This window comes from Echinops telfairi, unplaced genomic scaffold (genome assembly GCF_000313985.2).
Source record: "Echinops telfairi isolate 266 unplaced genomic scaffold, ASM31398v2 ScPeMD7_7461;HRSCAF=8499, whole genome shotgun sequence".
NCBI classification, from domain to species: Eukaryota; Metazoa; Chordata; class Mammalia; order Afrosoricida; family Tenrecidae; genus Echinops; species Echinops telfairi.
The window spans coordinates 5,439,791-5,453,603 of record NW_022111361.1 but is presented as its reverse complement, the minus strand read 5'-3'; the positions used below and the strand labels follow the sequence as shown (position 1 = coordinate 5,453,603).

At 39.8% G+C, this 13,813-nt stretch overlaps 1 protein-coding gene across 1 annotated transcript in view; it reads left to right on the top strand.

Moving 5' to 3' along the window:
* The window catches only part of SPAG6 (sperm associated antigen 6), a 65,921-nt gene that overhangs the window by 27,131 nt on the left and 24,977 nt on the right, over nucleotides 1–13,813 (top strand). The window contains exons 5-8 of the mRNA XM_004710810.4: nucleotides 7,481–7,686; nucleotides 8,517–8,690; nucleotides 9,869–10,021; nucleotides 12,403–12,594. Of these exons, the coding sequence (XP_004710867.1) occupies nucleotides 7,481–7,686; nucleotides 8,517–8,690; nucleotides 9,869–10,021; nucleotides 12,403–12,594 (725 nt within the window). The remainder of the gene's footprint in view (nucleotides 1–7,480; nucleotides 7,687–8,516; nucleotides 8,691–9,868; nucleotides 10,022–12,402; nucleotides 12,595–13,813) is intronic.

The window sequence follows — 13,813 nt, the reverse complement described above, 5'->3', positions numbered from 1 at the left end:
GGGTTAATGGGTTAATGTTGGACTTGTGGGCTTGGGCAGCATTGGGTTGGGATGTTTTCGTGATGCACACTTTCTTTACATAAAACTCTCTCTTATACGTGAGTCGCCGTGGATTTGTTTCTCCAAAGTACCCAGACTAATACAGATGGCGATAGCGAGGTGAAAGTGTACCTTTTAGGGAAATAGAAAGGGAGACTGCAGAACAAGCTAGTCAATTGAAGAGAGAAACATTAGGCATTATCCGACTTTTCCTTATCTGAAACACACAGTTTCTAAAGTTAACTCTCTCTAGATGTTGAAGCCTTTTATAAATAACCGAAAGGAAAGGCACCTGACAGCCCCACATGGGGCTGTTTTTCCCCAGATCTCTACAAATCTTGCCACTACGTGTTTTTTACTTAAACACCAGTTAGGCTTGCCTCTAATTTTGCAGAGCAATAAGCTGTTTCTGTCTGAGTCTCCTCACATTGGCTGCCTGTCTTGCTCCTCCTCCTCCCTCCCACTCCAAAGGATTGTTCTAGTAATACATTCTTTAACACATTTCCTCACTGTTGTCTTGTTTTGTGTTTTGGAGGTGAAAGGGTGAAGCAAGGAGCCTGTGTTGGGGTGACAGGCAAGGTGGGTGGACCAGTTGCTGGAGCAGATGCCAGGCTGAGGCCCAGGAAGGTGTGCACCTCACGGAGCTCCAGGCCCTCCTTTCATCTCCCACCTGGGCAGCGTCTCGCCTGCCTTGGTGGTGTCTGTAGACACAGGAGCCATATACCTGGAGGAGCATTTCCAGTACCGTTCTGTAAAGGGTGCTGTGGGCCTGCGATGAGAGCTAGAGCCCCACCACAGTGGTGAAGAGGCTGCCTGCCAGCATGTTTCAGGGGAGTGCTCTTCCACACTTGGGTTCCAGAACACAATGGAGGTTTTGGCTGAAAACCCTTGCATCCGCAGTAAATGTTGGCCATTCTCCAACCTGGCAGAAAGGAACCCTTATGACTAGGAATTCTAAGACAATATTAAAATCATGGTTATATTATAGATGAAGAAGATTTATTCAGGGTCACCAGCAATTTATGGTGGAATCACTTGACAATTAAGACTTTTCAGATACTATTTTGTTTTTAAATCATGTGAACAGGAACGTTTATGAGACTTACTGACTCCTTTAAAAGTTCCTTGTAATAGCTGAAAACCTTTACGGATCTCTCTCTCTCTCTGTGATGGTGGGTCCCCGCACGTGTGAATTTTCTCTCGGAGACTTGATATGCATGTCCTTATGGTCTGATCAGATGGGAACTCTCCACCCGAGCTCCAGAGCAGTTAGGAGATGGCAATTCTGCTGCAGAGGGGAGCAGTGCTTACTCCCTGTAGAAGCAGACAGGGGCTAGCTGTTTTGGACACTGCAGAAACCTGTGGTTGATTCTAGCCTATGTACTAACTTGATACCCTAAGGAAGGAATCAGGACAAAGTGGACCAGGTTGATGATTTTCTATTTGTATATTATTTTCTGTAGAGTAATGAAATGACAAAAAGGGGAATGTAATTTACAAATAACAAAAATGCCCTTCTGTTGCCAAACGAAACATTAAGCTTGTAGCTGTTGAGTGGATTTCAACCACAGCTACCTTCATTGGGCCGAATAGGACTTCCCCAAACTGCCCAGTAGGACTTCCAAGTTCCCGGCCTGTCGTCTTTACCTGAGTAGATCGTCAGGAACTTTCTCTTGCTTTAAAACAAAAAAAGGCACAGTACAAAATTGTAGGTCAAGTGAAGCCTGCAGCCTGACATTTGACCCATGGACTTGGGACTTCCAAGCCCCTACAACCACACCAGCCTTTCCCTTATGATAATTATGTGATTACATGTGAGCAGATACATATGAGCCTCACTGGTGTCGCTTCTCTAGGGAACCCAGTCTAAGACACATGTTATTAATATTCAAAGAACTGTAAGCACACAAGCCTCATAAATGGTAGCAGAAAGGATCTTAGAGAAACTGAGAGTGACAGAAGAATAAATGTGATCAGATTGTGTTCCCAGTTGTCACAGTCTCACAGAGGAACCCCCTCAGTTCCTTCACTCATCAGTGAGCTATTCATGAGGCCAAATAGAATTAGTTATTCCTTCACTAAAAGCAGCTGACTATCAAATTTAAGGACTCTACTTTCAGTTATCTGTATGTATGCAATAAATAGCTTTAATTATTATTTGTATACAAGTAAGTGATATTGGTTAATTTTATTCCCTTTGGCAATTTGTAGTCTAAAACAGGTTTAAAATGATAATCGCTAACATTAAAAAAATTCTTTTATGTAATAAGATGGATGGTGCCAGCAGGAAAAATGAAAAAGTAAATGGCTAATGTGTTTAGTACATATTCTAAATATTTCAAATTAAGTTTAATTATATCCTCTTTCCTAATATTTTGTTTAAAGGAACTGTGCAATTCCACAATTTTTAAAAATAAGAAACTTGCAGCTATATTAATAAGCTAACATTTTAATGAGTTTTTTTACAGGTACTAGTAACATTACTGTAGTTATTTCCAGCGCTAGCTATAAGTATGGATATAAGATTCAATGTTTCTTTTTTAATATGTTATCACATTGAAAAAAGTTGGCAAATTGAAAGGAAAAATGTATTACCAGTTGTACTACCACCCCTGCCTAGCCTCCATTTATATGTTGGTATAATGTATAGCCTTTTTTTCTTTTCATTTTAAATGAATCTTTAAACTGGCTTATTATCAAACAGTATATGAGTATGTTCCAAAGTGAACTTTGCGGGTTCATTGAAATTAATTACATTTAAAATGTTGCTCAGTCATCACCATTATATATCCCCAAACCATGTGATCACTCCAAACAGAACTCAGTGAGCATGATTCCCCAGTCTCCATTCTTCCCAGCTCCTGTGACTGCCAATCTACGTTTGTCTCAACGCATGTGCCTGTGGTCTTCTAGATAGTTTATGTAACTGGCCTCCTAAAATACTTGGCTTTTTGTGTCTGACTTATTTTATTCACCATAATATTTTCATAATGTCATAGCACGTGTTAAAACGTTACTTCTCTTTATGGTGGAATTGTTTTTCATTGTTTGTAAGGTGTCATGTTTTTTATTCATTTGCTAACGGACACTCCTTTTTTAGAGTAGAAAAACATCAGGGGAAAAAGGAAGAAAGCAAAACGGACTGTACGTTCTAAAATGACACTGTTATACAGTTTCCCTGCCTACTTCACAACCCCGACTCTGGGCTCTGCTTTCTATTTGCAATGGCTTGTTCATACATTTAGAACAGAACACATTTTTCTTCATTCTGCTTCCCCAAGTTGTAGCCAAGTTTCTAGCACATAGTCACATTTCATGAAAACTGGTTGAGTAAAGGGAGAGAGGAAAAAAACGTACACTAACGGAGCCTGAGAGCAGAAAACATTGCATCAGGATGTTTGGGGCTGTAAGTTACAAAGTATCAGCAAATGTCTGTAACTTGGAGGACTCAAGTTCAGGGCTGTAAGCTACAAAGTATCAGCAAATGTCTGTAACTTGGAGGACTCAAGTTCAGGCAGGGCTGTAAGTTACAAAGTATCAGCAAATGTCTGTAACTTGGAGGACTCAAGTTCAGTCAGGGCCGGGCAGGTTTGGTTGTGCAGCTGAGCAGTGTCATGACAGACCCAGGTGGTTTTCATTTTCCTTGTATCCAGCCTCCTCCACACGGTGACTTCTTCCTTTCCAGTTGCAAGATGGGCTTAGGAGTTCCACATGTCATTTGCAGTGTTTCCTCCCCTGTGTCTCAGTTTCTTACAGAGGAAAACCCTCCACAGATGCTTCCAGCTGATTTCCACTCAGGTCCGATTGGCCGGGATTGGTTCACAAGCCTAAGGCCTAGCTTCCGAGGAGAGTGAGGGTCTGACATCTCCAGCCTCTATGAGGGGAAGCAGCTCTGCCAGCAAGACAAATGAAAAGGAGGGTTGGGGTAGGATGGCAAAGGCGATTGGGTAGACACCAACAGTGACTGATAGAAATGCCAGAAGCAGCAGTGGTAGGGAAAAGGAGACAGATGTGCCACGGGATATGAAAGTACTAATAGAAATACGACAAAAATAGCCTGTAGTTAAACAAACAACCTGGAGGATCTGTAATGTTATATAGAGGCAGTGCTGGTGGCACAGTGGCTATTGACCCAAAGATAAGTGGTTCTGATAACACTGGCTGCTCCATGGAAGCGAGATGGGGCGGCAGTCTGCTTCTGTGAAAAGTGTAGCCTGGGAAACTAGAAGTGCAGTTCTACTCTGTTCTCAAGGGTCGCTTGACTTTATGGGAATGGGATCTTTAATACAAGGAGCCCTGGTGGCTCTGTGGGTTAGGCATTGGGCTGCTAACTGCAAGGTTGGTGGTTCAACCCATCACCAGTTCTGCGGGAGGAAGTTGAGGCTGTCTGCTCCAGTAAAAGTTTACAATCTCAGAAACCCTATATAGGGTTGCTCTGGGTCAGAATTCACTCCATGACAGTGACATAATGTTTATAATTAGAAGGTTGGTGGTTTGAAACCACCTAGTGGCTCTGCGGGAGGAAGAACTGATGATCTGTTCCCATAAAGATTACCCATTGCCTTCGAGTGGATCCCGACTCATAGCAACCCTACAGGACAGACTACAGCTGCCTTTTGTTGGGCTTCCGACCAGTTCATCTTTCTCCCATGGAGTGTCTGATCAATTTAAACCATCGATTTCTTGATGCGCAGCTAGCCTTGAACCACTGCACTGCTGGGCTCCTTCCATGAAGATTATAGCCGAGAAAACCCTATGGGGCAGTCCTACTGTCTCACGTGTATTTTATGTAGTTTTACTTTTATACATAGTTTCCAAGAATACATAGCAAACTATTAAACGCACTGCTAATAAAAACTTAAGGTTCTTTAAAAAGAAACATCATGAGGGGTCACTGTGAGTCAACATCAACCCCATGGTACCCGACGATAACAACATCTATACGATCATATCTATTTCAAAAAGTTCCTATCATGTATTTCAAAAAGTTCCTGGAAAATAGATTTAGGAAAGAATGGACTTTTCCCAGGAACCTTTTGAGGCGGCCCCTCTCACCTGCAGGAAAAAGATCCCTAAGGACACTGTTGGGCAAGCATTGGGCCACTAACCACAAGGTCAGAGGTTCGAGCCCACCAGCCTCTTTGCAGGAGAAACACAAGGTTATCGGCTTCCATGTAGGGTTGTTGTGAGTTAGAATCAATTGGATGGCAGCAGATGTGGTTTTTATTCGTTTGACACGTGTTTAAAGGATGTAAGGACAATAGTGTTTCTAGACAACCATGTGTAATACCCTAGAGCCGATCCTGGTTTTATTGGACCATATAAATATGAAGGTAATCTTTTAAATAAAAATGGATATGAACTTGCAAGTACAGTTTCACTAGGCCCAGTACAAATCATGGGAAGCTTCATGACCTTCACAGTTCATCTTAAGTTATATTATAAAAGTGCCAGCCCCACAGCTAACATTACTACTAACTAGAGAGAACAGAACAACGGTTCAGGGTGGGATTGGGTAACAAATCACAACAATATTATTTACTTTATTAATATAATATTCAGGGAATGGAAGATAACAATAGTATTAATATTGTTCAAGGGAAGGATAAGATGTGGGTATGATGAACTAAATACTAGACAGTTCTTAAAAATAACCTTAAGTTTTAGTATTGCTTTTAAGCAGTTATAGTTTGTTGCATACTCTGTACTCTTAGAAACTGTGTATAAAATTGAAAATTTATGCTTAACTGAAAAAAATGTTCAAGTCATTATATGTACTCACGGTGTGTTTAAATATGGTCACATAAAGCTGGAATGGTCAGCAATAAAACATTTGACTTGGTAGTACATGTATATTTTGGGTTAGATTGAATTCTTAAATAATATACTACTAATTAACCGAAAATACAAGAATTATATATAAAAATGTTATAAAAATGATACACATCTTATTTCATATTTACTTCTAATTCCATTGGGGATGGAAGAAATTGGGTCACCTGTTTTACCTACTGTCGGGTTGGGCTTCAGGCCATTGTTCTAGCATCCCAGAGATGGCTTCCAGGGAGCCGCGATAACCGTTAGATTGATATTCCAGTGTGGTGCTCCCTTCCCATCTCTCCTTTTTTAAAAAACCATTTGCTTCTGGTTCTTGAGATTACATATCGCCCTCCCATTGTATCTCATACATAATACCACATTTAAAAAAATGGAAATAGATATTTGGTAATCAGTGTGGTGTTAATTTGTACAAGTGTGTTATCTACACAAGAATGGAATGAACCTGGCACATAATAACCTTCCATTAATACTTGCTTAATGAAAGACTGAATGAACCATTTATACAATATTGGGAGTTCTATGATAATTATGATAATTGGAGGAAAACACATGTTGGGTAGTAACCTACATTTCCTAGCATTATTTTCTGTTTTATTACCACTCTTGAAATTTTAAACATCTTATTTTTCTTTAAGATAAAGACATTAAATGATTTGCTGAGTTAGATATCTTAGTTTGGCTATTGAGGGATATTTATACATTGTTAAGGCTGTGGAAATATGGGCAAATAGCATAATTTGAAAGGCAGAGATGCTAGAGGTAAGTGCATGATTCAGTACGAGAAGTCATGAAACAATGAGAGGAATCAGTAACTATATGATGCTTCCCAAATGTATTTTTAACATTTATTTTATATTGGTCTGCCTGACTCTCTTCTGTTCTCTACCATTTATAATGTGTTATTTTTTTCCAGCTATGATTCTTGGACACACAAATAAATCAACATGTTGTTGGATAGTCAAAAGATATTTATAGCATTTCTGACATAAATGTATTCCTTTATCTAAATATTAACATTTATGAATGTTAAACTATTTCTTTTGTAGAGCTTGTTTTTGAAAGTGCTTTTAGATGGATGGTGCAATGTCACACTTGGATTTTCTATAAGGTTTGGATAAAAGAAAAGAATTGAAAAATCAACATTATTGGCACAAGATTCATGTTAATGTTTACTCACGTAAATAGAACAAAATACTGTTTAATTAGTGTGGTTGGTAAATTTTTGGTACTTTAATTTTCACTGTTATTGTAAACCACGCATAAAACGCTTGTCTATTGAGAAGTGCAGAATTGTCAGAGCTTAAACAGCTGACATCTGCTTACTCTCTTTAAAAAAAAAAAAAAAGAATAACAAGCCATTTCAGCCTAATCTACCTCAAATGTGTTCATGTAAATGGAGGTCCATCCATTGACCTGCATTCTTTTCAGCTCAGGATTGGTCCACATGGTTTATGAAACAGGAAGCCTGATCTGAAATGCAGATGTCGAGGCAGTGAAGTACGCCCTCCCCTTTTTCTTTGCTGTATCTGTCAGGGTGAAAAATGGCTTGCACAAGGGTCAGTCACCCATACTCACTTAATTACTTTTCTTGGACCCACAGAACTGTCACAAGCTGTGGTGGATGCAGGAGCGGTTCCTCTGTTAGTGCTCTGTATCCAGGAGCCCGAAATTGCTTTGAAAAGGATTGCTGCTTCAGCCCTCAGTGATATTTCAAAGCATTCTCCAGAGCTAGCCCAGACAGTAGTGGATGCAGGAGCTATTGCTCACTTAGCCCAGATGATCCTGAATCCTGATGCTAAACTGAAGGTATTTAACAATAAAGTTAAGCCGTCATTCAGATTTACGTGGCAACCTGAGAAAATGGAATGTGCAGATCCTTATTGATACATTTTAAAATAGTAATCTTTGAACACATATGAATAGATGATACATTTTGCCATTTAATATGTGAAAATTCTTACTATAAGAATTTGATGATAAATATGCTCTTGAGGGAAACATGCAGCGTTGAAAACTAGAAATGTCATCAGTGCTAATGTTAATCATTAAAAGAATGACATGATCAGAGAGCCCCAGGGTGCAAAAGACTTAAAGGTGTTCTGATACCACCATCATAATACTTGTTTCTTATGGAAAATTTCTGTGATCGAATTTCTTATATCTTTCTGAAATCTGATTTTCAATTAATAGTCACAACTATACTTTCATGTTCTAAGAGGTATATTCTATATAATTTTGGAAGTATTAATGTTACCGAAGCAGTTGAAAATTCTTTGAAGTATTATCAGCTTCGTGTAAAAAATGTTAGCTCTGCTTGATGGATTTTTATATAAAACTCATAAATTAATAATGTATTACATAATTATGAAATATTATTTATCCAAAGGTAATCTTAATTGCTCATCTGCAATAGCTAGAATAGTCCATTTAGAGCTGAGACATTTAATTTTTTAAGTTAGGGAATTGAAAAATGAGATATGAATATGAATGTCTCCAACCTCAGAAATCTCAGGTATATTAGCTACATCATTGTTTTTTCTTTATAAAGGAATTTGCCTACATAGGAAGCTGTTTAAATTACATCTGACCTCTTTTGTAGACTCTGCGTCATGTTTTGTTTTGTTTTTCACTAATAGCGTCAAGTCCTTTCAGCTCTCAGTCAGATCGCAAAACATTCTGTGGATTTGGCAGAAATGGTGGTTGAAGCAGAGATTTTTCCAGTTGTACTCACCTGTCTGAAGGACAGAGATGAATATGTGAAGAAAAACGCTTCTACTTTAATCAGAGAGATTGCAAAACATACCCCCGAGGTAAAAAACAAAGCCTTCAAAATAAAATAATTGGTAGTTAATTTTAGTTTTAAAATAAAAATATCAATTTGTTTACAGGGCCCAAAGATTGTGCCACATGAGATCTGGGTTTCTCATTCTTAGAACGACTAACATTTTGGACTGGACAGTTTTGGGGTGGATGTTCATTTAGTAGCATCTCTGGCTTAGCTCACTAGATGCCAATAGCATCCGCCAGTCACGACAATCAAAAAATGACTCCATACGTTGCCAAATATTCAATATTCCCTGGGGGCGGGGGCAAAATTGCTCCCAGTTGAGAACTGCTGGGTTAGATCAATGGCGCTTGAGTCTGAAATCTCAGTTTGTAATCATTTCCAGCCTCCTGTCTCCAGAGCATGGATGCTGTGGGCCTTTGCCATGCTTACCCTGTCAGGTCAGCGGGGAGTAGTGAGCATGACATTGTACATCTCGACTGAGGGAAACCCCACAGGGGACCCCGAGCCCAGTGTGACCACCCTAATAGCTACTCTTAAGCATCATTTTTCCCCCCCAGCTCTGAGTTCTTAAATGTCAAGAAAATGGGCAAAGCAGGCCGGCGTTGATTCTCAAGTAGAATGTATTTTTTCCTGTGTATGTTTTGACTAATCCTTTTTCACTTCATTAAACTTTAAAATCTTCATTCTTTATTTCACCTAACACCTTTTCTTGGCTGAGATTTTTCAAGGGTGAAGTGCAACCAGCTCGTAATCATTACTAGCGAAAGGAGGATAATTAGATGAGACGATTTCAAGTCTGACATTGTCTCTCAGCATTCTATGATTGATCTGCGTCATCCTCACACATCATGACTGGGAGTTTCAGTAGTTAGCTAGTTAGGAACTAGCCCAAGGCTCAGTGACTAGGTGAGGAATTTTGACATCCATTATAATAGTGATAAAAGTTGTGCCGTTGCTGCATAAAAAATTGAACCACAGGGAAAAGCCCCTCGCAGTGAGTATATCTGTGCTTCTGAAATACTGAGATGATTATGCTTGTGTACATCGGATATAGTAATTTCCTCAATGATCTTTTCAGGTATATTTAGGCTCTGCATTAAACACTCACACCAAACCAAAGCTTGGGAATACTAAATAGCGTATTGAGATGACCTTCAGGTTTTGGGCCGTGGTTACCGAGCTGTGCTCCCTTCCCCGCAGCTTTCCCAGCTGATTGTTAATGCCGGAGGAGTGGCTGCCGTGGTGGACTGCCTGGGGTCCTGCAAGGGGAACACGCGGCTGCCTGGCATCATGATGCTGGGTTACGTGGCGGCGCACTCTGAGAACCTGGCGATGGCCGTGATCATCTCCAAGGTGTGTTCTTGCTGTCCTTTCTCTAGGATTGCCGTGAGATATTCTAATTAAGAGTGTGATAAACATTCTCCTGTAGAATATGTCTGATCAGAGCACTCAGAAATGACCCCGTGGGCAGTGTGTGGGTGGTGATCCCTTAAGATTCCTAAAGCCCTGCTTGAAGTAAGGTTCCCTTCCTTAGGAAGTGTCAGGTTGTGAGGTGTTTAGGATCAATACAGTGTGAACGGTTTGAATATTTTAGTGTGATCTGTAGTTTAAACAGTAAGTGTTCTTGTATGTTTAAGGTTTGTGGATATTTATAAGTGTGCATGCAGACTTTGGTGTATGATGCTATTCTAGATGTCATACCCGATTGTCATCTTCACAGTAGAGAAGTTTCCTCCCTTTCCTGCCATTTACTTAAGAGATGACCATGGCTAGGGTATACCTTTTTAAAAGGGACTTTTCTCTCCTGTTTCAGGCCTTAAAAGTAGACAATTCAGAGGCCAAGTCAGATAGCAGTAGCTTTGTTTCCTTGCCCGCCCCCCTGCCCCCCACTTCAGTTCACAACCTTGCATTTACCCACAATGGACTGTAGCCCTGACACTTAGTAGGTGCTCAAAAGGTATTTGTTGAATGAATAAATATTGATCTCCACAAGAATGCTTTCAAGACCATGCACTTAAAAGTGTGTCTGTGGCGACCCCCTAGGGTGTGGGTTTCTTATCAGCATAGAAAACATGCTGCTGTATGCTAAGCAGAAATGGGGGTTTGAGCCCATGCTGATCCTCAGAATAAAAAGGAGCCCCAGATCTTTAGTTTGTTCCTATTCCATGGTAATTCTCTGTTTCCCTCCCTTTTCACCCTGCCACTTCCTTTTGTTGTCCTGTTACCACAGACTTCCCTCAGTGCTTGCAGAGGGAGGGCCACTGTAGGGACTGCAGAGAGGGTTGATTATTGATTCTTTTGTGGCTAGTCGGAAAGCTTACTCATAGGAAAAATTAACGAAAAGAGAAGAAATTGCTTTTGCTTCCTGTATCCCATCCTCAAACTCACCAGGAGAAGTTCTTTCTTCTACTTTGGTCTCGGGCCCCTGTGGCCTCTTCCCCGAGGTTGCTTTCTCAGTCATAGTTGAAGATCTAATTGGCAGCCGCAGTCAGAGGCAAGCCGCCCAATACCCTATTGTTCTCTCTTTCTCCTAAATGTTACCAGAAAGACTAACAATAACACCTCTTATTTAAATAATCCTGTATAGTTTTCAGGGCACATTATTCATAACAGGGGTTGTCTCCCTCCCTTGCCTCCCCCGCCCCGCCCTGCTTCTCTTCAAGCTCAATATCCCTGAAGGACGGACTTCCGGGAAAGTTGCTGGGTGCTTGTGACAGGTCTGACCTTTTGGGCTGGCAGAGACACATTTTCCAGGTCTAGAAAAGAAGCAGGGAAGGACTCTGGCAGAGCTCTTCAGGAAATTGATCTTAACAACCAAATTAAAAAGTAGAGGGAAAAAATCTAGATGATGATTTGGCCTTTGCTCAGGAGCGCTTAGTTTCTATGTTACAATACTTGGGATGACTGTCACAGTGTCAGGTTAGTCAGACAGTGGTGCTGTACAGAAATTGGGATTGCATTTTCCATAGGTGGGTTCCTCCTAGGGAAGATAAACTGGTTTATTATTTTAGTTTTCGGTTTTGACTAGGTAAAATTGAAGACTAAAGTATAAGAAGTAGCTTGGCTTATCTGTCTAACAAAATAATTTCTACATTGACAATTAAACAAGGTCAAATGGTCAAATCTAGAATTTAAAAGTTGGCAAAAATTACTAGAAAATTTTAGTTTACTATTTTAGGAAAAGTAATAATAAAAATAATGTCAAAAAGGCATTCTAGCTCATATTATTAATTTGATTTTCTATCCATAGTAGTTAACTTATTCTCAGATGTATTTATTATACCTGTTGGGGAGGTGTCAGGGGCAATTTCTTTAAGGGTTCTAAATTAACTTTTTAAACAAGGAAAATAGGACACTTGAAAATCGTATCTATTTTCAGTTTGTCATAGTGTAACTTGATTTTCCCTGTATTCTGGTCTGCTGTTTGATTCTGTGATTTTCCCTGAGTTCTGGCTTCTGTTGATGGATGAAGTGCACCTCTATGTGGAGAGGTAAAAGCTAGCAGAGAGATTCTTGGTGTTTAGTTGGATTGTTACAGATAATTAAGGTAAATTAGTTCTAGTCGTTTTATTGACTTGAAAAATGACAGCCCCTGTGATGTGCTCATTTATTCAGCTGTTTGGGGAAAAAAGGATCAAGACTGAAATGATTTCTTCTAAGGCTTGAGAGACATGGAAAGACTCTTTAATCCTGCGCTGGAGTCATAACATTTGCTCTTTTGATCAACACTGCAGGGTGTACCCCAGTTGTCAGTCTGCTTGTCAGAAGAGCCAGAAGACCATATTAAGGCTGCGGCTGCTTGGGCCTTAGGACAGATTGGGAGACACACTCCCGAACACGCGCGGGCTGTGGCTGTCACAAATACGTTGCCAGTTCTGCTCTCCCTGTACATGTCAACGGAAAGTTCTGAGGATCTCCAAGTAAAAGTAAGTGCTTGATTCCTAAGTGTTTTGTGAAAATTGGTTCGATTTTTGTTTGAGTTTAGAAATGATGAGTTAATGTGACTCTTTTTGTACAATGGATTAATTACCCTTGTGTTTCCATATCAGTGATCTGTTTTAAAGAAAGTTGCTTAAACGTGTAAAATATAAAATGAGTACCGTATATACTCGTGTTTTTAATGTAGTTTTTGTGGTAAAATTAGGTGCCTTGGCTGATATTCGGGTCGGCTTATTCTCAAGTATATACAGTGTCTAGTTAGTGCATTCTTTGTTCTTGTTGGCTTTTCTTAGTAATTGAAGGTTAATAGACGTTTGTATTTGGAGTTGACTGGGTAGTCCTATAGTTCATTTCACATTAAAAAAAATTTGAGTCTGAAAGCATTTAAAGGGGTGCTCAGAGGTATAATCATTCGGCAAGGGGTATTCTTAGAGCCATAATTTACCCTCTTTATCTCCAACACCACGGATTTTTAAGTTATACATCCTATTATTTTTCCTTGACGAGATGGATTGACAAAGTGGCTGCAGCAGTGGGCTCAAACCAAACAATTGTGAGGTTAGCACAGCACATGTTGTGCATAGGAAAGACAGCAAATCACAACCTAAAAAATGATCTCATTCACTGCTGTCGAGTTCATTCTGACTTGTGGCGACCTTACCTGATAGGTCAGAGTTGAACATGCATGTACCTTTGGATGTTCAAGAGTTTTAAATCCTTACAGGAGCAGACAGCCACACCTTTACTCCTGTGGGGAGTGGCTGGTGGGTTCAAACCACTGACCTTGCAGTTGGCAGCTCAGTGTGTCGTAGCCCATTACACCACCAGTGATCCTGAAATTGATATATTACCTTACATTTTAATTAAGAGCAAACCAACAGGAAAACACACTCGCCAAAACGTAACTTTGGATGGTACACTGAAGCGGGAAGTGGATTTGAACTGTTGAACTGTGTCGCTGCGGGGTTCTGAAAACTAAAGGGAAAACTTTGTTATAGATGAATTTTGTAAAAGTTATGTTTATTGTGTAATGTTTGCATATTATTTCCTTACAAACTCATTGAGAGGGAAATTTATATGTAATATTAACATATCTTCTATTTTATAAAACGTTCTAGATCAAAGTTATAATTTAATAGATTTCTCCAATGTTGAGTATGTTTCTTGGCAACGCTCGGTAGACTAAGAATGACAGTGTGTGCTCTG